This window comes from Oncorhynchus masou, chromosome 15 (genome assembly GCF_036934945.1).
Source record: "Oncorhynchus masou masou isolate Uvic2021 chromosome 15, UVic_Omas_1.1, whole genome shotgun sequence".
NCBI classification, from domain to species: Eukaryota; Metazoa; Chordata; class Actinopteri; order Salmoniformes; family Salmonidae; genus Oncorhynchus; species Oncorhynchus masou.
Genome location: NC_088226.1, coordinates 13,306,214 through 13,329,827, shown reverse-complemented (window position 1 = coordinate 13,329,827; position 23,614 = coordinate 13,306,214). Strand labels below are relative to the sequence as shown.

Genomic DNA, 23,614 nt, shown 5'->3' with positions numbered 1-23,614 from the left:
CCACCCAAAACGACACCCACTGCCAGACATTAATACACTTGGCCTAGGCCTACTTGTGAAACTGGGGAAATTACATTATAGGATAAATACAATTACAATGGGAACATTAGTCATATATGATTTTAATGAAAAATATCTAAATACATTTTGATTAATAACACAATGCAGATGTTTCTATCCTTATTAGCCTATAGCCTAATCTGCATTTAGTTTGTGATCTACACAGTACCAGAACATTTTTCAACCTCAGGAGGCTGAAGAAATTCGGCTTGTCACCAAAAGCACTCACAAACTTCTACAGATGCACAATCGAGAGCATCCTGTCGGGCTGTATCACCGCTTGGTACGGCAACAGCTCCACCCGCAACCGTTTGGCTCTCCAGAGGGTAGTGAGGTCTGCACAACGCATCACCGGGGGCAAACTACCTGCCCTCCAGGACACCTACACCACCCGATGTCACAGGAAGGCCATAAAGAACACCAAGGATAACAACCACCCGAGCCACTGCCTGTTCACCCCGCTATCATCCAGAAGGCGAGGCCAGTACAGGTGCATCAAAGCTGTGACCGAGAGACTGAAAAACAGCTTCTATCTCAAGGTCATCAGACTGTTAAACAGCCACCACTAACATTGAGTGGCCGCTGCCAACACACTGACTCAACTCCAGCCACTTTAATAATGGGAATTGATGTAAAATATATCACTAGCCACTTTAAACAATGCTACTTAATATAATGTTTACATACCCTACATTATTTATCTCATATGCATACGTATATACTGTACTCTATATCATCTACTGCATCTTTATGTAATAAATGTATCACTAGCCACTTTAAACTATGCCACTTTGTTTACATACTCATCTCATATGTATATACTGTACTCGATACCATCTACTGTATCTTGCCTATGCCGCTCTGTACCATCACTCATTCATATATCTTTATGTACATATTCTTTATCCCCTTCCACTTGTGTCTATAGGGTAGTAGTTTTGGAATTGTTATCTAGATTACTCGTTGGTTATTAGTGCATTGTCGGAACTAGAAGCACAACCATTTCGCTACACTCGCATTAACATCTCCTAACCATGTGTATGTGACAAATAAAATTTGATTTGATTTGATGTTCTTCAACGCTTACCATTGCACGGGCGGGACTTCCGTTCGAGACGCGGGAACTTCCGTTCGGGAATACAACATGGAAGTGAGAACGGGTCTATTTCTTTTTGATATTCAATAGTTTGCTATTCCAACAGTCAGTCATAATTACCCATGCATATTGGTAACGAACTAACACGTAGTTGTTTATCTAACCAGCTTTTTCCGATGTAATTGCTTGTAGCTAGTTACTAGCTAACTCACATACCGGTAACCTTAGGTAGCCGCTGTCTATAATGCTTCACAATAACAGTAACGTTAGTTAGCGAGCTAATAGCTGCTACTTAGCCCTTTCAGTTTGACAAATGCCAAAGGTTTTAGGCACTTTTTTGGGGATAAATCCGTTATCGTGATGTAAAAATGCTTTACAAATCGGCAGCCTCGAAGTTGAGATAAGATAATTATTTACCGACCAGTTTCCAGGTAGCTATGCTAACTAGCTATCTGTGTGTCTCACGTTGAATTCTCCGCACCCACACAGTACATGATTTGGCAGTGAGTGTACATGATGAATCGACCCAAGCCTACAACGATCAGGCGGCCTAGTGCTGCAAAGCCCTCAGGTATGTACAGTATCTAGCTATGTGCACCCACTTTATCTTACTTTTGTCAAACATACAATAATATTACAAGTGTTTCTCTTCAAAATGTTGCCAATAGGTCACCCTCCTCCTGGAGATTTCATAGCATTGGGGTCAAAGAGTGGCGGAGAGTCCAAAGCACCTGCAGTTCTCCTTAAGCCAGCATCCACCTTACCCACTGACCGTAAACGAGAGACTTCCTCGTCACTTCCATCCTCCTCTGGCCTATCCGGCCTCGTGAAGCGCCCCAAGATCTCCTCTACCCCTCCTGTCAGCGCCCTAGGACGACTGGCTGATGTGGCAGCAGTGGACAAAAGAGCTATATCGCCTTCGATCAAGGAGCCCTCAGTGGTGCCCATAGAAGGTAGGAAACAGTTTCAATTCCAATATGTTTTTCAGTGGATTAGGTAGTGGTGAATCCTGTGTCTGTGATGTGCTGTGACTGTGCATATTATTAACACAATGGTTCTCTTGCAGTCCCCCCAGCAGTGCTCCTGGATGAGATTGAGAATGCAGAGCAGGATGGAAATGATGATCGCATTGAAGGGGTGCTCTGTGGAGCTGTCAAACAGCTGAAGATGAACCGGGCTAAACCTGACATAACACTATACCTCAGCCTCATGTTCCTGGCCAAGATTAAGCCCAATCTCTTCGCCACTGAAGGCATTATTGAGGTGAGTTTTGAAACCCAACATTTTACAATCAGTTCCATACCATTGTTATACAGATTGGTTCATGACTTTCTCTTATCTGTCCGCGGACAGGCCTTGTGCAGCCTCCTTCGCCGGGATGCCTCCATCAACTTCAAAGCAAAGGGCAACAGTCTGGTGTCTGTACTAGCTTGCAACCTGCTGATGGCAGCCTATGAGGAGGATGAGAACTGGCCAGAGATCTTTGTCAAAGTGAGAATCACTCATCATTCCTATTGGATTTATGTTTGTATTCTAGCTGCATTGTTACCACTGTTGTGCGCTCTTTAACATGTTCTTGTTCTTTTCAGGTGTACATTGAGGACTCTTTGGGGGAGCGAATTTGGGTAGACAGTTCCCATTGTAAGAATTTTGTGGACAATATCCAGACTGCCTTCAGTACCAAAATGCCCCCAAAGAGTATGCTGCTGCAGTTGCAGACTGACACTGGCCGCTCCGGTGGAGATATCAGTGCAGGTATAGTACTGTATGTACAGTTTAAGGCGGAAGTTTACATACATACACTTAAGTTGGAGTCATTAACTTGTTTTTCAACCACTCTACAAATGTCTTGTTCACAAACTATAGTTTTGGCAATTCAGTTAGGACATCTACTTTGTGTACAGCAAAGGACCATGTGAAGATGCTGGAAAAAACGGGTACAAAAATATCTATATCTACAGTAAAACAAGTCATATATCAACATAACTTGAAAGGCCGCTCAACAAAGAAGAAGCCACTGCTCCAAAACCGCCATAAAAAAGCCAGACTACGGTGTGCAACTGCAAATGGGGACAAATCTTGTACTTTTTGGAGAAATGTCCTCTGGTCTGATGAAACAAAAAATAGAACTGTTTGGCCTTAATGACCATCGTTATATTTGGAGGAAACGGGGGAAGCTTGCAAGCCGAAGAACACATCCCAACCGTGAAGCACGGGGTGGCAGCATCATGTTGTGGGTTTGCTTTGCTGCAGGAGGGACTGGTGCACTTCACAAAATAGATGACATCATGAGGGAGGAAAATTATGTGGATATATTGAAGCAACATGTCAAGACATCAGTTAAAGCTTGGCCGCAAATGGGTCTTCCAATAGGACAATAACCCCAAGTATACTTCCAAAGTTGTGGCAAAATGGCTTAAGGACACAAAGTCAAGGTATTGGAGTGACCATCACAAAGCCCAGACTTCAATCCTATAGAAAATGTGTGGGCAAAACTGAAAAAGCATGTGCGAGCAAGGCAGGAGGAATGGGCCAAAATTCACCCAACTTATTGTGGGAAGCTTGTGGAAGGCTACCTGAAACGGTTGACCCAAGTTAAACAATTTAAAGGCAGTGCTACCAAACACTAATTGAGTGTATGTAAACTTCTGACCCACTGAGAATGTGATGAAAGAAATAAAAGCTGGAATAAATCATTCTCTCCACTATTATTCTGACATTTCACATTCTTAAAATAAAGTGGTGATTCTAACTGACCTAAAACAGGGACTTTTTACTCGGATTAAATGTCAGGAATTGTTACTGAGTTTAAATGTATTTGGCTAAGGTGTATGTAAACTTCTGACTTCAACTGTATGTACCTCCCGGTTTGTTCAGGTGTGAATCCTGTGACATTGGATTTGACTCTTAATCATTACTACGTCATTTAACATTGGGCGGTAGCCTAGCGGTTAAGAGCGTTGGGACAGTAACCGAAAGGTTGCTGGTTCGAATCCCCAAGCCGACTAGGTGAAAAATCTGTCTTTGCCCTTGAGCAAGGCACTTAACCTTAATTGCTCTTCTGAGTCGCTCTGGATATGAGCGTCTGCTAAATGACTAGAATGTCAACTTTCCAGGGAGCAGTCCTCACCCCTCCACCCCAGATGAGGATGACAGCCAGACCGAATTGCTGATTGCTGAGGAGAAACTTAGTCCTGAAGATGATGGACAAGTTATGCCAAGGTATTTGGGCAAAGGCTACTACATATACAGTAGCAGTAACATATTGATAGCCTGTCTGTATTGTCTGTCTGCTTCTACTTAGACCGATCCGTTTATTGGACAGTTTGTGTTCATTCACTCTTCATCTCATTGTAGGTACGAGGAGCTGTCTGAGAGTGTGGAGGACTATGTTCTAGATGTCCTGAAGGACCAGTTGAACCGCAGGCAGCCCATGGACAATGTGTCCCGTAACCTGCTGCGTCTGCTCACTGCCACCTGTGGCTACAAGGAGGTGCGGCTTATGGCTGTGCAGAGGCTAGAGATGTGGCTGCAGAATCCAAAGGTGAGAGGAGGTGTAACATTCGGCTACCCACATCACCATCGCTAGTTAACAGGAATCATCATTTCATTGGCAGTTGTGGTCTAAAGTGGACATTAGAGACATCTCCTTCCAAACTCAAATCTAACATGTAAATGCATCTGTTTGCATGAAATTGAATCTGACAGTGAACTAGTGTTCTGTTATGTATAATGAAGCCTTTTGTCTGCAGCTGACCCGTCCAGCTCAGGACCTTCTCATGTCTCTCTGTATGAACTGCAACTCCCATGGAGCGGATGACATGGAGGTGATCTCCAACCTCATCAAGATCCGCCTGAAACCTAAAGTCATCCTCAATCACTACATGCTCTGTGTCAGGTATGCAGGTTTTCTATTATGGCCATATGATTTAGTTTGGATAGTCCCCTACACGTGGTTTATAGATGTTCAACCAAGTACGCAGGGGCCTCAACCACAAACCCTTACCCTAACCCTAGCTTCATGTCATGTCCTGGTTCAATCCAAACCTCAACCCTAACAAGTTGTTGCATATCAACATACTTGAATGTGTTCAATGTTGTTAGGTTGAACATCCTATAGGGGACCATATATATTTCAAAAGCCTTCGTGCAGAACGCTTTATTCATACACTTAACTGTGCTGTCTGGCCTTTGATTACCAGGGAGCTACTGAATGCACACAAAGACAACCTGGGAACTATGGTGAAGCTGGTGATCTTCAACGAGCTGTCCAATGCCAGGAACCCCAACAACATGCAAGTCCTTCACACACTGCTCCAGCACAGCCCAGAGCAGGCCCCTAAGGTGAGGGAGTATTCCATGCTGACATGACAAGACAGCTAGGGAAAATAAAAAAAATGTGTTACTGTGGGGAAAGTAAATGTATGTGGTTCACAGTGCTCAAAATTAAGACTTGTCTGGGGCAAATGAAAAGAAAATGTATAAAAAATGAATGTTGGTCAACCAGAATATAGATTTTAGTTGTCCGAATGGACAAGTAAAAAAATCACTATCAAACAATTGACATTCTGAGTAAATTGCCTATATTCCTATTTGCTAAAGCCTATTTCAATCAATATGTTTTATTTACACAAAGCAAGAGAACAGTGTAGACAGAGCGAACGCCTCGATCACACCAGCAGTGTCGTTGCACAAAATGGTACATCATCTGGATATGTGTGCAACAAAAGTTAAACATTCACCTTCCGCTAACCATTTCTGTCAAGCCCTCTACGCATACATTGTTTTGCATGCGTTTTGATAAATCCAACGTATGTGTAACAGTATAACTTTAGACCGTCCCCTCGCCCATACCCGGGCGCAAACCAGGGACCCTCTGCACACATCAACAACAGTCACCCACGAAGCATCGTTACCCATCGCTCCACAAAAGCCGCGGGGAACTACTAATTCAAGGTCTCAGAGCAAGTGTCGTCACCGATTGAAACGCTATTTAGCGCGCACCGCTAACTAAGCTAGCCGTTTCACATCCGTTACATATGCACCACACAGAAAGCACTGCAATTGCCTCTACAACGCAATGCTGCAGGGCAAACGCAGCGGTCCAGGAATGTACTTCTGTTGTACTAAAACGCAATGATACTGTTGGTGTGATCGAGGTGTAAGAGTCTGACCAAAGCAGCACAAAATATCCAGTCAGAATATATATATTCTTCGCTCTCTCGAATGTCGGATGATCTGGGCCAATAGCCAAAGTCTATCTATATAGAGGACACTGCAGTGTCTTATTGTTATAGAAGCCCACATTTTCATTTGATATTAATGACTTGCTAGTTTTCTCCTGCCGTGCTATTTCATGATCGCAAAGTTTTTAAGTTGCTTTTAAATAACTCCAAAACAGGGGAGGCCTAAGGTAATAATGAGAGATGTCACGAACTGGCTCAAAGCCCGTAACAAAAGGGAGACAACGTGGAGATAAGGAGTAACAAAACATATATTTATTAAGTAAACTAAGTACAATATGCAATGGTGTGTGTAATCAGTAGTGGAAGTGAGTGTTTTGCTTGCATGAATGTGATAATGCAGGGTGTTGAAAGGTGCCAAATCAAACAAATCTTTAAAGGTGTCTGCATGGAGAGAGTCTCTTCCATGAATGGGGAAGTGGTGTATTTATCCTGGGACACACCGGGCCCAGGTGTTTCCCATGTAGCTGACGACCCTCCCAACTCCGCCCATATAAGGAAACATGAACGAAGAGAGAATACGGCAGACAGAGTGGGAGGGTTGTCACAGAGAGAGAAACAAGAGAGAGAAACAATAATAGCAAGATATAAAGATCAAATGAATATTTTGAGCAAACCTTACAGTTGAGCAAAGAATTAAAAGACAGAAATGATCCATGCATGTGAGATTGGCGGAAGAAAGTTGCGAACCAACTAATTAAAGTATCATAAAGCATTAAGTCCAATTAAAGTTATGAAGACTGTTTTCCAAACGATTCTAATAAAGTATTTAAATGTCCTGAAGTTGCGGATTTTAAATGGGAATAATTCTGAAAGTCGGGAGTCTGTGCAATTCTCAATCACAGATTTATTTTAGGCCACAGAGTGAAATTGAGCGAACAATGCCGAGATTGAAAAATCTAATGATGAGTCCAAAAAACTTATGCTACAGCGGAGGAAAGCTTATGAAAGAAATGATTCAGGGTGTGTAACCTACCTACACCGTATAATGTATCCACAGCCTAATAAGAGAGGAAGAGGAGGGAATATATGCGAATCAGTTTGTAATTATCCAGTTCTGAGGAAAGCAGAGTTGCTCTGGAGCCCATGATGAATTACATCCCATCACATGATGCAACAAACCCCATTAAACCCCTACAACTCATCCAGAACGCCGCAGCCCGTCTGGTGTTCAACCTTCCCAAGTTCTCTCACGTCACCCCGCTCCTCCGCTCTCTCCACTGGCTTCCAGTTGAAGCTCGCATCCGCTACAAGACCATGGTGCTTGCCTACGGAGCTGTGAGGGGAACGGCACCGCAATACCTCCAGGCTCTGATCAGGCCCTACACCCAAGCAAGGGCACTGCGTTCATCCACCTCTGGCCTGCTCGCCTCCCTACCACTGAGGAAGTACAGTTCCCGCTCAGCCCAGTCAAAACTGTTCGCTGCTCTGGCCCCCCAATGGTGGAACAAACTCCCTCACGACGCCAGGACAGCGGAGTCAATCACCACCTTCCGGAGACACCTGAAACCCCACCTCTTCAAGGAATACCTAGGATAGGATAAGTAATCCTTCTCACCCCCCCCTCCCCCTTAATGATTTAGATGAACTATTGTAAAGTGGCTGTTCCACTGGATGTCAGAAGGTGAATTCACCAATTTGTAAGTCGCTCTGGATAAGAGCGTCTGCTAAATGACTTAAATGTAAAATGTAAATGTAACAAGAGCACAGCCAGCATGGCTCGTTGACTGTCACTCGCTCCATCTGCCCGCTCACAGACACACAGATGGCCAGAAAGGCCTAGGCTACTACACATTTATTTTGTGCCACAGCTCCACCTGAGTGGAATAGGCTATTCGACAAAGATTTGTCTCCCTAAATATCTTTTGTCTATGTCGCGATTTTGCTCGTCCCTCCTGTAATGCGATCCAAATGCTTAGCAGTCTTCAAACCAGTATTAACCGGGCTACACACGGCTGTACCTTTCCTCTAATACAGGACTAGAGAAGGCAAAGTACACTACATTCCTGATTTTTCAGGGGGTGCTGCAGCATCCTCAGCACCCCTACTCCCCGTTGTTATGCCCTTTTGGCCATTGGTGTTAGACTTTTTTTGGGGGGGGGGGGGGTTGACATGTGACTTCAGCTTTCAGTAATTAAAACATTTAATGTCAAGCCGGGGTTCAGAAATGGACCTGTATAAGTTTTATTGGCTTTGGATTGAAGTGCATGTTTTCTTTTTCCGGATTGATCACACTTTTACTTTATTTTTAATAACTGAAACACAAGAGGGAGATGTTGTTTGGAAACCGCTTAAAGCTGTCCTCTCCCTTCTGATCCTCTCCTTAGTTCCTGGCCATGGTGTTCCAGGACCTGCTGACCAATAAGGATGATTACCTGCGTGCCTCTCGAGCGTTGCTGAGAGAGATCATCAAACAGACCAAGCACGAGATCAACTTCCAGTCCTTCTGCCTGGGTCTGATGCAGGAAAGGAAGGAGGCCACCTACGTCGACATGGAGTTCAAAGTGAGCTCATGATCTTTATATTACTCCCACCTTGTCTCGGTCTCCTGTACCATTAAATAACTCACCTCGTTACATGCTCTTCTGTGCCTCTTCACCGATGAATAACTTCTATGTGTTCTCTTTGGATCTGAGCTCATGCTCTCTGTCTGTTTTCCACAGGAACGCTTTGTGATCCAGGTGACAGACCTGCTCACGTGCTCCATGATGCTGGGCATCACAGCTCAGGTCAAGGAGGCTGGCGTTGCGTGGGACAAAGGAGAGAAGAAGAGTAAGTGTTTGTAGTTCTCTGGTTGTCGTCGATGTGGGCATTTTGAACATCCCTTTTGTCTGTTTCAGATCTGGATGGTCTGAGATCCTTTCAGAATAATATCGCTGCCATTCAGAGGGATGCTGTGTGGTGGCTTCACACTGTTGTTCCCACTATTGCCAAAGTGCCATCCAAGGACTATATACACTGGTATGTGTTTGGGAGTTTTCGTGCCACTTTGATTGTTCAAAAAGATAAGCATAGGAGGAGTTAATAAACATCCTACAATAGTTACTTAAGATAATATTCTACCCATGTAATGAAAATATACTTGTTTCTTTTCCCCAGTCTTCACAAGGTGCTTTTCACAGAGCAACCAGAGACCTACTACAAGTGGGATAACTGGCCCCCTGAGAGCGACAGAAAGTGAGCATCTCGACCCAACCTTTGTTTTAGATTTGTTTTATTTATTGCTGTCTGTCCCTGCTGTCTGTCCCTGCTGTCTGTCCCTGCTGTCTGTCCCTGCTGTCTGTCCCTGCTGTCTGTCCCTGCTCCGTTGACATCACTTAAATGTTTTACCTCCGCCAGTTTCTTCCTGCGGCTGTGCTCTGAAGTGCCTCTGCTGGAGGACACTCTGATGCGTATCCTTGTCATCGGACTGTCCCGTGACCTGCCCCTGGGCCCGGCCGACGCCATGGAGCTGGCGGACCACCTGGTGAAGAGGGCGGCCGGGGTCCAGTCTGATGGTACAACATCTGCAACAGCAATGGGTAAGCAGAGATTACTTACAGTAGTTAACATTTTCATGAAAAGAGATGACATTGAGGGAACTTTATTTATTTGGCTTTACATTAAGAGGGATATTTTGCTTGTTTCCTGGTTTTGCTTTTGTAGATCTGGATGTGTTGAGAGTAGAGCGGATCCAGCTGATTGACGCAGTGCTGAACCTGTGCACCTACCACCACCCAGAGAACATTCAGCTTCCTGCGGGGTATGCTGCTCTCTTTTAGTGTAATTAATCAACTTGCAAGCCAGCTTTGAGTTGATGTTTGTTTTCTGTAAATAACACGTTTGATATTTTTCAAGCTATACTCCTCCGAACCTGGCGATAGCCACACTCTACTGGAAAGCGTGGCTCCTGCTACTTGTGGTGGCCGCTTTCAATCCACAGCAAATAGGTATGAGTCTCAATCAGGTTTCCCCGCAAATCATATGTGTATATATTTTAGAACCTTATATATTAGAACCTGTACCATGCGATCCAAATCGCATGTTACAATCAACCATGTATTTCTCTCCAGGCTTGGCTGCCTGGGACGGCTATCCCACACTGAAAATGCTCATGGAGATGGTCATGACAAAGTAAGTCACATGTATGAAACGTTTATCTGTTTAAACCCAACACATACCAGACTAACTACTCAACGAAGCTCATCTTTCTCCTCCCCCTTTTTCCTGCTTGGCAGTAACTACTCCTACCCTCCATGCACGGTGGCCGATGAGGAGACCAAGACAGAGATGATCAACCGGGAGCTGCAGGTGTCCCAGAGAGAGAAGCAGGAGATCCTGGCCTTCGAGAGCCACCTGGCGGCTGCCTCCACCAAGCAGACCATCACAGAGAGCAACAGCCTGCTGCTGTCCCAGCTTACCAGTCTGGACCCACAGTAATACTCCTTTATACCTGTACCTTGTAGACTACTTTTAGGGACTGTTCCTAGACACAGATTAAGTCTAGTCCTAGACTAAAAAAAAGCATACTACATGGTGAATCTCCATTGAATGGTCTTCTAAGGCCACAACTAGGCTTAAGCTGGGTCTGGGAAACTGACCCATTTTCATTCATTTGATAATAAGTGGTAATCTTACTTGTTTTTTTTTTCTAGGGGCCCCCCTCGCAAACCCCCACCCGCAGTCCAGGAGCAGGTGAAGAGCCTTAACCAGTCCCTTCGCCTGGGTCACCTCCTCTGTCGCTCTCGCAACCCTGACTTCCTGCTCAACATCATCCAGAGACAGGTAAACAAGAGCACATCCTCTCTTGCCAATAGAAAGTATTCTCTCTGGAAGGAACTCTACAACTGTGTTCTATGTTTTCCCCAGGCCTCCTCTCAGTCAATGCCCTGGCTGGCTGACCTGGTGCAGTCCAGTGAGGGGTCCTTAGACGTGCTGCCTGTGCAGTGCCTGTGTGAATTCCTGCTTCACGATGCTGCAGATGACAACTTGCCCATCGAGGATGACGAGGAAGGAGAGAGCAAGGAGCAGAGAGCCAAGAAAAGACAAGTATGCTGCCGTTTCTTAACAGCTATCATATTTTTTGTTTGTTCTGAATAGCTTTTGTGGTCAGAGAAATCACTCACTCAAGCATCTCAACGGATACACTTGTCATGTTGTGTTTAATACACACAAAACAACAAATGCTATTTTTTTCTCTTGTCTCTCTCGCTACACCAGAGGCAACAAAAGCAGCGGCAGCTCCTTGGGCGGCTGCAGGATCTGCTGTTGGGTCCTAAAGCTGACGAACAGACCACGTGTGAGGTGTTGGACTACTTCCTGCGCCGCCTCAGCTCTTCTCAAGTGGCGTCAAGAGTCCTGGCTATGAAGGTGCATTATAAGAGACAGGACACGCTAATATGAGTGTTTCATTGATTTGCTGAGGAGATGTATTCATCTACTTTGGTTGTTCTGCCCTTGTTCAGGGTCTGTCTCTGGTGCTGACTGAGGGGGGTCTGAAGGACGGAGAGGAGAGGGACCAGCCCATGGAGGAGGACTCTAGAGATGCTGAGCTCCTGCCAGGATACCAGTGGCTCCTGCAAGACCTCCCCAAGCTGCCCCTGTTCGACAGCGTCCGGGGCATGACCTCCACCGCTCTGCAGCAGGTCAGTAGGGAACTGGTCTAGATCGTTCGTACCAATGTGAACCGTATTTAGCCTCATTGTCAGGTTGAAGCTGACAAGAGTTTTTTTCGCTGAAGGGATGTGGTAAGAATGTGTGTTGTGTTTCTGTTCTTCCCCAGGCCATTCACATGGAGACAGACCCACAGACCATCAGCGCCTACCTCATCTACCTGTCCCAGCATGCACCAGTGGAGGAGCAGGCGTCTCACAATGACCTCGCTCTGGTAGCCCTGATACCTCTTATCCTCAGTCATACCTCCAATTATTTACCTGGGTTATGTGTTCAGTCGAGCACCCCGTAGCAAAACGTTTTGCACGGACAACTAAAGTCTGTGTTCTTACTGAACAAGTTCAGGTAGTTTCAAAACGTTTTCTTCCCTACTGAACACGACCCTGTATTGCCTTCATAGTTAGATACTGAGGTGGGTTTGATTTGGGATCCTCTAGGATGTGGCCCGTCTGATTGTCGAGCGCTCCACCATCATGAACAGCCTGTTCTCCAAGTACTCCTGCCGGCCCGAGTCAGACGCTGTGCTCTCAGCCCTCATCTCCATCTTCTCGAGCTACATCAGGAGGATGAGGAAGACCAAGGAGGGAGAGGACCTCTACAGCTGGGTGAGGATTGGATGATTACCGGGAGGGGGTGGGGGGGGGGGTAACCTCACATTTTCTACATCTAAATGGAAGATGGTTTCAGACTGATGGTTTCATATTGGTAGACCCTTAGCGATCATTTCAACTAGAGGTGCTTTCTGTCAATACAGTTGTCACTGAAATTACATTACTCCTTTGACCTTTGACTGTTGAACTCTATAGTCAGAATCTCAGGACCAGGTGTTTCTGCGTTGGACCACAGGGGAGACAGCCACCATGCACATTCTGGTGGTCCATGCCATGGTCATTCTCCTGACGCTCGGGCCACCCAAAGGTATGAATACCACACTTGTTGTTACAGACATAGCCTGTCTACTGTACCTCAGTCTCGGTTTTCAGTGTATAGTATGATTCATGTGTCTCTGTTCTCAGAGGAGAGTGACTTCTTCAACCTCCTGGACATCTGGTTCCCCGACAAGAAACCCCTCCCCACCGCCTTCCTGGTGGACACCTCCGAGGAGGCCCTGCTGCTACCTGATTGGTTGAAGCTGAGGATGATCCGGTCAGAGGTTTCACGATTGGTGGATGCAGGTACAAGTCCAAACACATTAAATGCATGCAGGTAGAAGGCTATATGGTGTCGGTCTAACAGAGTAAAATACGACCGTGTATAAAAAATATAATTCTGGCATTTATGATACAATGTCTGTCCTCTGCAGCGCTGCAGGATCTGGAGCCCCAGCAGCTGCTGCTGTTTGTCCAGTCATTTGGCATCCCTGTGTCCAGTATGAGTAAACTGCTGCAGTACCTGGACCAGGCTGTATCCCACGACTCACAGACACTGGAACAGAACATCATGGACAAGAGTGAGAGAACTTGACCACAAACTATCCTACTACACTATATCTCTGCCATGTGGATAATGTTTGCCTCAGTTATGTAGCTAGTGCTCATAGGATTTATTCCTGAAGATTCTGTGCATAAATCTGACTATTTAGCGCTGACGGTATGTTCTCTATTCCTGATGTTTCTGCATGTCCTGTGCTACAGACTACATGGCTCATCTGGTGGAGGTGCAGCATGAGCGGGGCGCCACAGGGGGGCACACTTTCCACGGGTTGCTCAGCTCCTCTCTCCCTCCTCGCAGAGGTCAGTCGGGGAAAGGGGAATACTTAGTCAGTGGTACTACTGAATGCATTCAACTAAAATGTGTCTTCCGCATTTAACCCAACTCCTCTGAATCAGAGTGTTGCGGGGGGCTGCCTTAATCGACATCCACGTCTTCGGCACCCGGGGAACAGTGGGTTAACTGCCTTGCTCAGGGGCAGAACAATAAATTTGTACCTTGTCAGCTTGGGATTCAATCCAGCAACCTTTCGGTTACTGTCCCAACACTCCTACCCGCCAGGCTACCTGCCACCCCATACAGTCTCTTACTGCTACTACGTGATTACATTTGTTTATGCCTCTCTGTGTTACCTTTCTTATAAAAGTTTTGGAACAGCCCAGTATAAACACAGTTTTGGTATTTTGGGTCCATACCTGTCAATAACCGAAGACCCAGTTTAACCTTTAACGTTTAACCTTACAGATAGTACTGAGGTGAATAGAGCCAAAGTTACTGTGGAAACTCCTAGTGGCTCCTTGAAGATGAGAGCCAATCAGATCCCAGTGATTGGGCCTGAGGATGACCTCACCGGCATGTTGCTTCAGGTAGGAATATATCTCTGCCTGGAGATTGATGACACATCAATACCTGTCTGAAGTCTTTTTGAAGTTTATGGAGCAAATAATTTTTTCTCTCCGATTTTCATCAACCATTTTCTTGTAGTTTGATAGACACACAAGGCTTTTTTAATCATAACTGCACAAGTAGCCTACAGTGAAGTGATTGATTATCCTAGCTGACAGAGTTGTTTGGTTAGTACTATAGTCAGATCTACTACCTGTTTTTCAGAGTGCTGACTGAGGGTCTAATACCTGCCTCTGCCTTTGTCTCCACAGATGTTCCCTCTGAAGGTGGACCACCGCAGGCCCAGCCCCCCTACCCGGCCCCTCTCCCTGGCCCTACAGCAGGCTCTGGCCCAAGAGCTGGTGCGTGCCAGACAGGGGGGGCACTCCCAGCAGGATGGGGTGTCAGTGCGTCTCCTACAGGCTCTGGCTGCCCTGCTCAGCTCTGCCCACGCCGGGGCCCTCGTCATGGCCATGAACCGCAGCCACGCCCTGTCCTGCCCCATGCTGCGCCAGCTGCACCTCTACCAGGTATGATTGATTTACTCTGCTGTCCTTCTAGACAGTGCTGAATCTCTGTCTCTCTCTGTAGCCTATATATGTATGTGTTTCATCAGTCACCACTACGACAGAATACATGCATGTCTGTCATTACACCAAACAGATGTGAATGTATTGGGTTGTATTTTTCTCCTTCTCTCGGTCTTCCTCCATCTCTTCTACTCAGCGGCTGGTGTTGCAGGACGTGGCCTTCTCCTCTCTCTTCTTCAAGGCTGTCATGGAGATGATGACATGGTTGGAGAACCCGGCCGTAGAGGCGGGGCCGCTGCGGGCTTTGCTCAAGTCCTTCGCTGGGCAGTATTCCCAGAAGCACCGGCTCACTGATGGTGGGTGCTCCTTATCATGTCCTTGGCTGCGTACAAAATTATACCCCATGGCACATATACAGTTGAAGTCGGAAATTTACATACACCTTAGCCAAATACATTTAAACTCATTTTTTTCACAATTCTTGACATTTAATCATAGTAGACATTCCCTGCCTTAGGTCAGTTAGGATCACCACTTTATTTTAAGAATGTGAAATAGTAGAGAGAATGAATTAATTCAGCTTTAATTTCTTTCATCACATTCCCAGTGGGCCAGAAGTTTACATACACTCAATTAGTGTTTGGTAGCATTGCCTTTAAATTGTTTAACTTGGGTCAAACGTTTCAAGTAGCCTTCCACAAGCTTCCCACAATAAGTTGGGTGAATTTTGACCCATTCCTCCTGACAGAGCTGGTGTAACTGAGTCAGGTTTGTAGGCCTCCTTGCTCACACACACTTTTTCAGTTCTGCCCACAAATTGTCTATAGGAATGATGTCAGGGCTTTGTGATGGCCACTCCAATACCTTGACTTTGTTGTCCTTAAGCCATTTTTCCACAACTTTGGAAGTATGCTTGGGGTCATTGTCCATTTGGAAGACCCATTTGTGACCAAGCTTTAACTTCCTGACTGATGTCTTGAGATGTTGCTTCAATATATCCACATATGTTTCATACCTCATGATGCCATCTATTTTCTGAAGTGCACCAGTCCCTCCTTCAGCAAAGCACCCCCACAACATGCTGCTGCCACCCCCGTGCTTCACGGTTGGGATGGTGTTCTTTGGCTTGCAAGCCTCTCCCTTTTCCCTCCAAACATAACTATGGTCATTATGGTCAAACAGTTCTATTTTTGTTTCATCAGACCAGAGGACATTTCTCCAAAAAGTGTGATCTTTGTCCCCATGTGCAGTTGCAAACCGTAGTCTGGCTTTTTTATGGCGGTTTTGGAGCAGTGGCTTCTTCCTTGCTGTGCGCCCTTTCAGGTTATGTCGATATAGGACTCGTTTTACTGTGGATATAGATAGTTTTGTACCTGTTTCCTCCAGCATCTTCACATGGTCCTTTGCTGTTGGTCTGAGATTGATTTGCACTTGTCGCACTAAAGTAGGTTAATCTCTAGGAGACAGAACGTGTCTCCTTCTAGAGCGGTGTGACTGCTGCATGGTCCCATGGTGTTTATACTTGCGTACTATTGTTTGTACAGATGAACGTAGTACCTTCAGGCGTTTGGAAATTGCTCCCAAGGATGAACCAGACTTGCGGAGGTCTACAATATTTTTTATGAGGTCTTGGCTGATTTCTTTTGATTTTCCCATGATGTCAAGCAAAGAGGTACTGAGTTTGAAGGTAGGCCTTGAAATACATCCACAGGTACACCTCCAATTGACTCAAATAATGTCAATTATCTTATCAGAAGCTTCTAAAGCCATGACATAATTGTCTGGAATTTTCCAAGCTGTTTAAAGGCACAGTCAACTTAGTGTATGTAAACTTCTGACCCACTGGAATTGTGATACAGTGAAATAATCTGTCTGTAAACAATTGTTGGAAAAATTTACTTGTGTCATGCACAAAGTAGATGTCCTAACCGCCTTGCCAAAACTATATTTGGTTAACAAGAATTTTGTGGAGTGGTTGAAAAACGAGTTTTAATGACTCCAACCTAAGTGTATGTAAACTTCCGGCTTCAACTGTATATATTTATGATACAGACACATACTTGGGCCTAGTCACAGATGGTCAGGTAATCGACTGTTAACAGTGTAATGCTAACTGATTTATGCCTGTCCTCTGCAGTTCGTACAGGCTTCCTCCACCTGGCTGAGGCCCTGGCTTATCAGAGGGACTCCGAGGTGGCCGTGAGGGCTATAATCGCCACACTGAAGGCAGGGGAGAGATGTAATGCAGAGCCGGAACTGATAGGCAAAGGTATGGTACTTTAGTGCGTCGTTCACTCTCTCTCTCAGGCTAGAACATCAACTATCCTCACTATTTCTGCTCCAGTTTGGATGTGGTGGCTGATGTTACTCAATTTACCCAGATCTGTTTGTTTCATTGTCACCTCTGAGTCTCTGTTTTTCTTTTGTTGACCTGTTCCTTTATGAGTTTATAAGCTCTACTCTGAATTCAAACCAGACCAGCAGCTTACAGTTTGTTTATATCCAATATGGGCTCAGCTCTCCATCAAGCCCAGATGAAGGACGTTTTGACTTTAAACTGGTTGCGGCCAAGCTGGTGATCTAGGTTACGTCGAAATGCGATAATGGTAGTTGGTAGTTCATAGTTTTGGTGTGTGGTTTTTGACTTGCCCCTACAATGTTTTATTTTTCCTCTGAATCACAAGATTTTTCCTGAGCTCAGCATCATGGCCAGGTTGTTTTTTTTTGTTTGTTTTTTTACTTCTGAATGTTTTATTGTAGCTGAGGGAATGGCACAACCATCACATCACGTAACACTCAGTACTGTTTGTTTGTTGTTCCCAGTGTTACAGGGGCTAGTGGAGGGGAAGTCTCCCTATTTGGAGGAACTGCTGGCCTTGCTAATGACTATTGGAACAGAGACGGGGACCGGCTCTACCACCGCAGGCCCTGTTGCCATGGTGATAGCGCTGCTTTTCCGGGAGACTGAAGAGCAAGCTGTGAAAATGGAGGTGGATACAAACAAGTAAGCATGTAAATTCTATCACGCCTAAATCATTCAAGACCTGTCTTTTTGCCCTTAGTCAAACAACAACATACAAATCTGGTTAACTGTGGCATTGGCATCTTATGTGTTTTGTAATGCCTTAGAAATATTACTATTGTATGTTTAATAATCAGTACTTTGTTTGACTGAGGGATTGTATAGATTCATCATTCATGTAGCCTGACCTTGAGCCTGTCGATCTATTCAATTCCCTTTCAGCAGCAGCTCCGAGGTGACAAAGACTGGGTCCAGCTCAGGGCTGCTTGTTGATTGGCTGGGACTTCTTGACCCTGAGGTCACATCTGTGTGTCCAGACCTTCAGCGGAAGCTGCTCTTTGCTCTCAACAAGGTACTCTCAGCGTGTGTGTGTGTGTGTGTGTGTGTGTGTGTACTTCACCACCTTACTTCATGTGATTTATTCCAGGGTAAAGGAACTCCCTGCTACAGACCATACCTTCTGGCATTGCTGACCCATCAGTCCAACTGGACAACTCTTCATCAGTGCATCAGTGCTCTTCTCAGCAAGCAGCAAGACCAGCGGTCAGACAATATATCAATCCCAAATCATTACCTTCAGCAGTAGTAGTCACACTGACAGTGTTTCCTAAATAGTGAAAGTTGTATTGTAATATTCTGTAGTGGTGTTGTGTATGCTGTTCTCCAGACTGGACCCATCTTCTGCTCTGGACTTCCTGTGGGCCTGCAGTCACATCCCTCGTATCTGGCAGGGCCGGGACCAGAAGACCCCACAGGTAGCACGGTACACCAGTCTAGCCCTCAAATAATGACTTCAATTAATCCAGTCACATGACACAAACCAGAGAACACTATTCCCCCTCAGCCTGACTGCTTCTAACACCTCTCTCTTGTGCTCTCTCCCTCTTTCTCCAGAAACAGACAGATACGTTTGTCCTGCGTTTGAACCCGGAGGAGCTTATCAGTCTGGTGGACCTCATCATGTCAGAGTCTGAGCTCAACAGCCGCGGCGACTCCTCGCCCCCTGCCAACGCCCCCGGCCATGCCAAGAGCACCCTGGACCACACCTTCTGCTCCCTCATCCAGTCACGGCTGCCCCTGCTCCACAGCTGTTGCCATGGCGACCTGGTGAGAGTGAAGAGAGTCTCGGAATACCTCATCAACTGCACAAAGAAATGGGGAGACAGGTATGGGTGGGTTGTTGGCTCTTGGACTGACATACTTAGTCAGGCTTGTCCAATGGGAATTTAATACTATTTAAAAGGTGATCTGTTTGCTATGTGATCTACTTTAGACAGAGACGCCCTCTCTCTCTCAATACCCCATCTGTTCCTTCAGCAACAGCAGACATGACACTCCATAATATTTTGGTCTCATAAGGTTCACTAAAGTGCCCACAGTTCATTTAGTTAGACATATTTTTCACCCTCCCTAATTAGCCCCAGTATTGAACTTGGTCTTTGGCCTCTTTTAAACTGAGCTGATAAACTTGGAGCCATATCACTAGATTACCCCCAGACGGAACAGATGAAATTCACAGACTGAATGTTCTGTCAGACACAACGCTGTGTGGACCAGGGGGAAGGCGATAATTAGGTCTATTGGTGTGAAATTAAAACGACCAGAAGTCGTGTGTTCTGTGATCTCTTTAAAAGCTCAGTGTATTATAATAAAGCCAAGAGGATTAGGACTGCAGCTCTAAACGTGCTGCCTGTGTTGTGGATTCCTGCTCCGACTTAGCTGCCTGTCAGAGATCAGGGTGCAACTTCTCTTTGTGGAAGCCAAACCTTCTTTCATGAGTCTGCCTCTGGTTATTAAACCAATTTTAATGGGGAAACTCTGGCCAAGGTCAAGCAGCAAAATTATCTATCCAATTACAATATTTTTATGCACAGCTAAGCTGTCTTGTACAAATAGTTGCGACTGAAAACATGGGTTGCTTAAAACCCATCTTACAAAGCAGACTGTGTTTGGCCTTGTGTGGGATAAACATTTCCCTGTGTGATAGGCATTCTCTTCAAAGCCTCTTCTTTTAAGGCTCATCGCTAGATTAGCTGGTGTGTATTCTAATTTACATGATGGTTGTTGAAGAGACAGTGGAATCTGACTCTTGGTCAAGGTTGTTGCTGTTTAAGGAAAACACCGCCAGTGATGACCAGTGAATACAAATCCTGTTGATTCGTAGACGGTCGGACATGTATGAGCCAACTAACTAGGCCTACATCAGACAAGCATTGTAGTAGGAGACCTTTGTGACTGTCTGCTGTGTGGAAACTGTTGTCTGATGTTTGCTAGCTGACTCCATTGTGTGTTCCTTAGTGTGATGAGTAAGCGGTGCCAGAACCTCCTGCTCCAGCTCTACCTGCACTTCCCAGAGGTCATCCAGCACGTGACCTTACCTGACGCCACCCTCAGCAGCGAGGGGGCTGCCGATGGCACCACATGCAAGGTAGAGTAGACCTTCAGCTGGCTTAGTCGCTTAACTGTTTCTCAAAGCCGTTGGCTGGCACAGATACCGTCAGAGGTCTTAAGGACTGATGTGTGATCCCTCCCTCTCAGCACGACGTCCTGGTTCACCGTCTGGTCACGTTGCTAGGCGATACGGGAGACACAAAGTCGGCTGAGAACCGGATGTCAGACGCTAACCTGGCCTGCAGGAAGCTGGCTGTGTCCCACCCTGTCCTCCTCCTCAGGTGAACACCATGTTCATTACAAACATAGGACATATGAATTCATGCACCTCTTATGGTAGATTGTAGCTCCATAGCTACGATCACTGACGCTATTTAAAACCACTCTGTGAATGTTTTTGTTCTCACCTTTGCTGTAGTAAGGTGGAACGTCTGGAGAATGATCACAGCTTACCTTTCTTAACTTTCCAGACACTTGCCAATGATTGGAGCGCTTCTCCATGGACGCATCCACCTCAACTTCCAGGAGTTCCGGAGCCAGAACCACCTGACATTCTTCAGCAACGTGCTGGCCATCCTGGAGCTGCTGCAGCCATTAGTGTTCCATGGTGAACACCAGAGGGCACTGCAGGACTGCCTGCTCTCCTTCATGAAGATCCTGCAGGTGAGGAATGAACACAGAACGCACTCACAGATCAGCCTTGGGGTTTTCCAGTTGGTTTGGTGACATTTGCTTGTGTTTTTCTTTGTAGCGTTTCAGAGTTATTTGACTTCTCATAGGTGGAGAAAGAATAGATTGTTGCCACTGCTACAGCTGTGGTTGGCTGGATATCTTGACTAGATCTAATGTGTTTTCGCAGAACAGTAGTATTTCTACAAGGTCAACTGCTTTGTGCATTAAAATAACTGTCTTATTGATCATGGAGTTAATAATGTTGTGGTCCATATTCCCTGCAGAACCTCAGGAGACCTCGTATGCATCCGTTGGCCGTATTCAGTAAATATGTGCAGTTCATTCAGAAGTACATTACCCACGATGCAGCAACAGCCATTCCCTATCTACAGAAGCATTCCGATATCCTACAGTAAGTCATTGAACTGGGTTTAAAAAAAGTGATTATTGAGACATTCGGATTGGCAACACCATTGCATTAATGTTAGTTGTTATTTCACATTGTGTGGAGCAGCGAAGGAGTGACTTGTTTTTCTCTGTTTGTCCCACTAGGGGGCTCTCGTCAGAGCACCCTGACCTGCTGCTCAAATCCCTGCTGGCCGGCCTCACCCTGCCTGTGAAGACTGGCTCCTCTGACAGCTCTGCAGAGGACAGAGATGGTAAGCTTATCCACTCGTGAAAACTTTGCCTTGAATGAAAAAACATAAGTGAACACATCAGCAATTTGGCAAAATGAAAAAATGTATAATATATTAATGACACATTTTGACTGCATACAGATGCATATAAATCAACCATCTCGCTAAATGCAGTGTTTTTGCCATGTCTCTGGGTTTCCTCTTATCAGATGAGTCGTCCTCTGGTTCCCTGCCCATGGTCAGTATCTCGGCCTCCGTTCCACTGACTGCAGCTGACATGACCAAGTACCTGAAGAAGGTCTCCAGGGGAGAAGCCATCGAAGGTCATTAACGTATAATACACTCTCAGGTCAGTTTAACACGTAACTTCCGGGATTTTGCTGAACTCTACCAACATTTTACTCCCCACTGTGTTTCAGACGTGCTGGAAGTTCTGACCGAGGTGGAGGACAAGTCCAAGAGGAATCCTGAGATCATCCAGTACTTCACTGTAAGTTCGCCTTCTAATAACACACCTTTATTATGAACAAATAATCCCCCAACACACACTCTGCTGCACCACTCTGTACAGTATAAGTAAACTGGTTTTCATTTCTTTCGCTGCCCTCAGAATGACCTGCAGAGACTGATGACTTCTACTGAGGAGTTGTGTCGTAACATGGCCTTCAGCCTGGCCCTGCGATGCATCCAGAACAACCCGTGGTAAGATCAGAATACTGACACTAGGATTTCTCTGCTTATTTTTCTAGGAATCGAGAGAGCGAGCGCGCCAGTCGTCTGGCTGGATATTAATTTATCGATGCGTTGTCTAGGAATGTTTAGCTGCAAATGTTGCTGTAGTGATACCTGTTAAGGTGTTGTCTTTCATGTAAAATAATGTTTCCTTAGTTGTGTGTCCTAATGTAAGAATTGTTTTTTTTCCGGTGGTGCTGCAGCACTGCAGCAGACTTCCTGCCCACCTTCATGTACTGTATGGGCAGCGGGAACTTTGACGTGGTGCAGACGGCACTTAGGAACCTGCCAGAATACGTGCTGCTCTGTCAAGGTATGATTGTCCTATCTTCTCAGCACTACACAGCTTCTGTGCTTGGTCCTTATTATGGATCAAAACCCGCAAGTTGGAAAGTAAACTGTTCTGTGTTTTCAAGATGTATAAGGATTCACGCTCAAAGCAAACATGTTTTTTTGTTTTGCTTCATTGTGCTTTTCTCCTCAGAGCATGCAGACATCTTACTCCACAAGGCCTTCTTGGTGGGGATCTATGGGCAGATTGACACCAGCTCTATGATCTCTGAGTCCATGAAGGTCCTGCACATGGAGGCAACAACATGAGGACCCGGAGATAAAAGTCCTTCTCATCTGACGGGAGGCAGTGTCACCATAATGTTTTTGTACTGTAGATTTAGACTTGTGTCATACGCAACTGCTCTTTTATTTTTATCCATTTGGTCATTTCATCAGGATTTATGGATTGATACGAACTGATTATTTGATTCGAAGGTAATATCGAAGTATTCAAAAGATGGTGATAATGACTATTGTAAAAAAACAAAAAGCAATAATAAAGTCACTCATGCTTGTTTTGCAGTGGTAGCCCGTATTCATTATTTCAAAAAATAATAGAAGCACTATCTATCAACCACTGTCAGAAATGGAAACTTTTGAAATTATGGATTTTTGTCTCTCGTATAATAGGAATAACATCACATAAAATCACAGTGCCATATGACATGTCTTTTCTGTTGCTTCTAACCTCAGAGTTCAGACTAAAATGGTGTCTGTGCTGCATGTTTAAACATTTAAAAGAGAAGTCAGTTACCAGCTGAAATTGTGGAGCATAATCTTTGGAATTTCAGCAGAACTAATTATTGCTTTTGGGCATCAACGTTTCACCACCTCAAACAAGAGAACCGGAGCAACAGTTAATGGAGCAAGACCCTGGTGCTTTCATATTTCATTCCATGCATTCTCTGAGCCAGATCATGTTTGAAATG

General features: G+C 45.3%; 1 protein-coding gene across 2 annotated transcripts; it reads left to right on the top strand.

Moving 5' to 3' along the window:
- Positions 1–1,159: 1,159 nt before the first annotated feature.
- On the top strand, positions 1,160–23,213 carry LOC135555674 (integrator complex subunit 1-like). 2 transcript variants are annotated; one of them, XM_064988321.1, is made up of 48 exons: positions 1,160–1,210; positions 1,646–1,727; positions 1,825–2,109; positions 2,223–2,419; positions 2,510–2,647; positions 2,746–2,911; positions 4,273–4,378; positions 4,514–4,700; positions 4,909–5,054; positions 5,359–5,500; positions 8,727–8,903; positions 9,063–9,171; positions 9,240–9,360; positions 9,499–9,576; positions 9,739–9,920; positions 10,045–10,141; positions 10,237–10,328; positions 10,452–10,512; positions 10,617–10,814; positions 11,034–11,163; positions 11,248–11,427; positions 11,599–11,748; positions 11,844–12,023; positions 12,161–12,265; positions 12,489–12,656; positions 12,858–12,969; positions 13,068–13,226; positions 13,355–13,501; positions 13,686–13,784; positions 14,227–14,348; positions 14,640–14,897; positions 15,094–15,253; positions 17,035–17,166; positions 17,721–17,901; positions 18,145–18,271; positions 18,347–18,462; positions 18,587–18,674; positions 18,814–19,085; positions 20,218–20,347; positions 20,458–20,591; positions 20,781–20,973; positions 21,267–21,394; positions 21,535–21,641; positions 21,830–21,943; positions 22,040–22,110; positions 22,231–22,322; positions 22,556–22,665; positions 22,837–23,213. In XM_064988321.1, the coding sequence occupies exons 2-48, from the start codon at positions 1,670–1,672 to the stop codon at positions 22,950–22,952; spliced, it is 6,621 nt and encodes a 2,206-aa protein (XP_064844393.1). In that variant the 5' UTR covers positions 1,160–1,210; positions 1,646–1,669; the 3' UTR covers positions 22,953–23,213. The 2 variants fall into 2 exon arrangements, with proteins under 2 accessions (XP_064844393.1, XP_064844392.1); XM_064988320.1 differs by having other exon boundaries at positions 18,142–18,271.
- Positions 23,214–23,614: the final 401 nt, after the last annotated feature.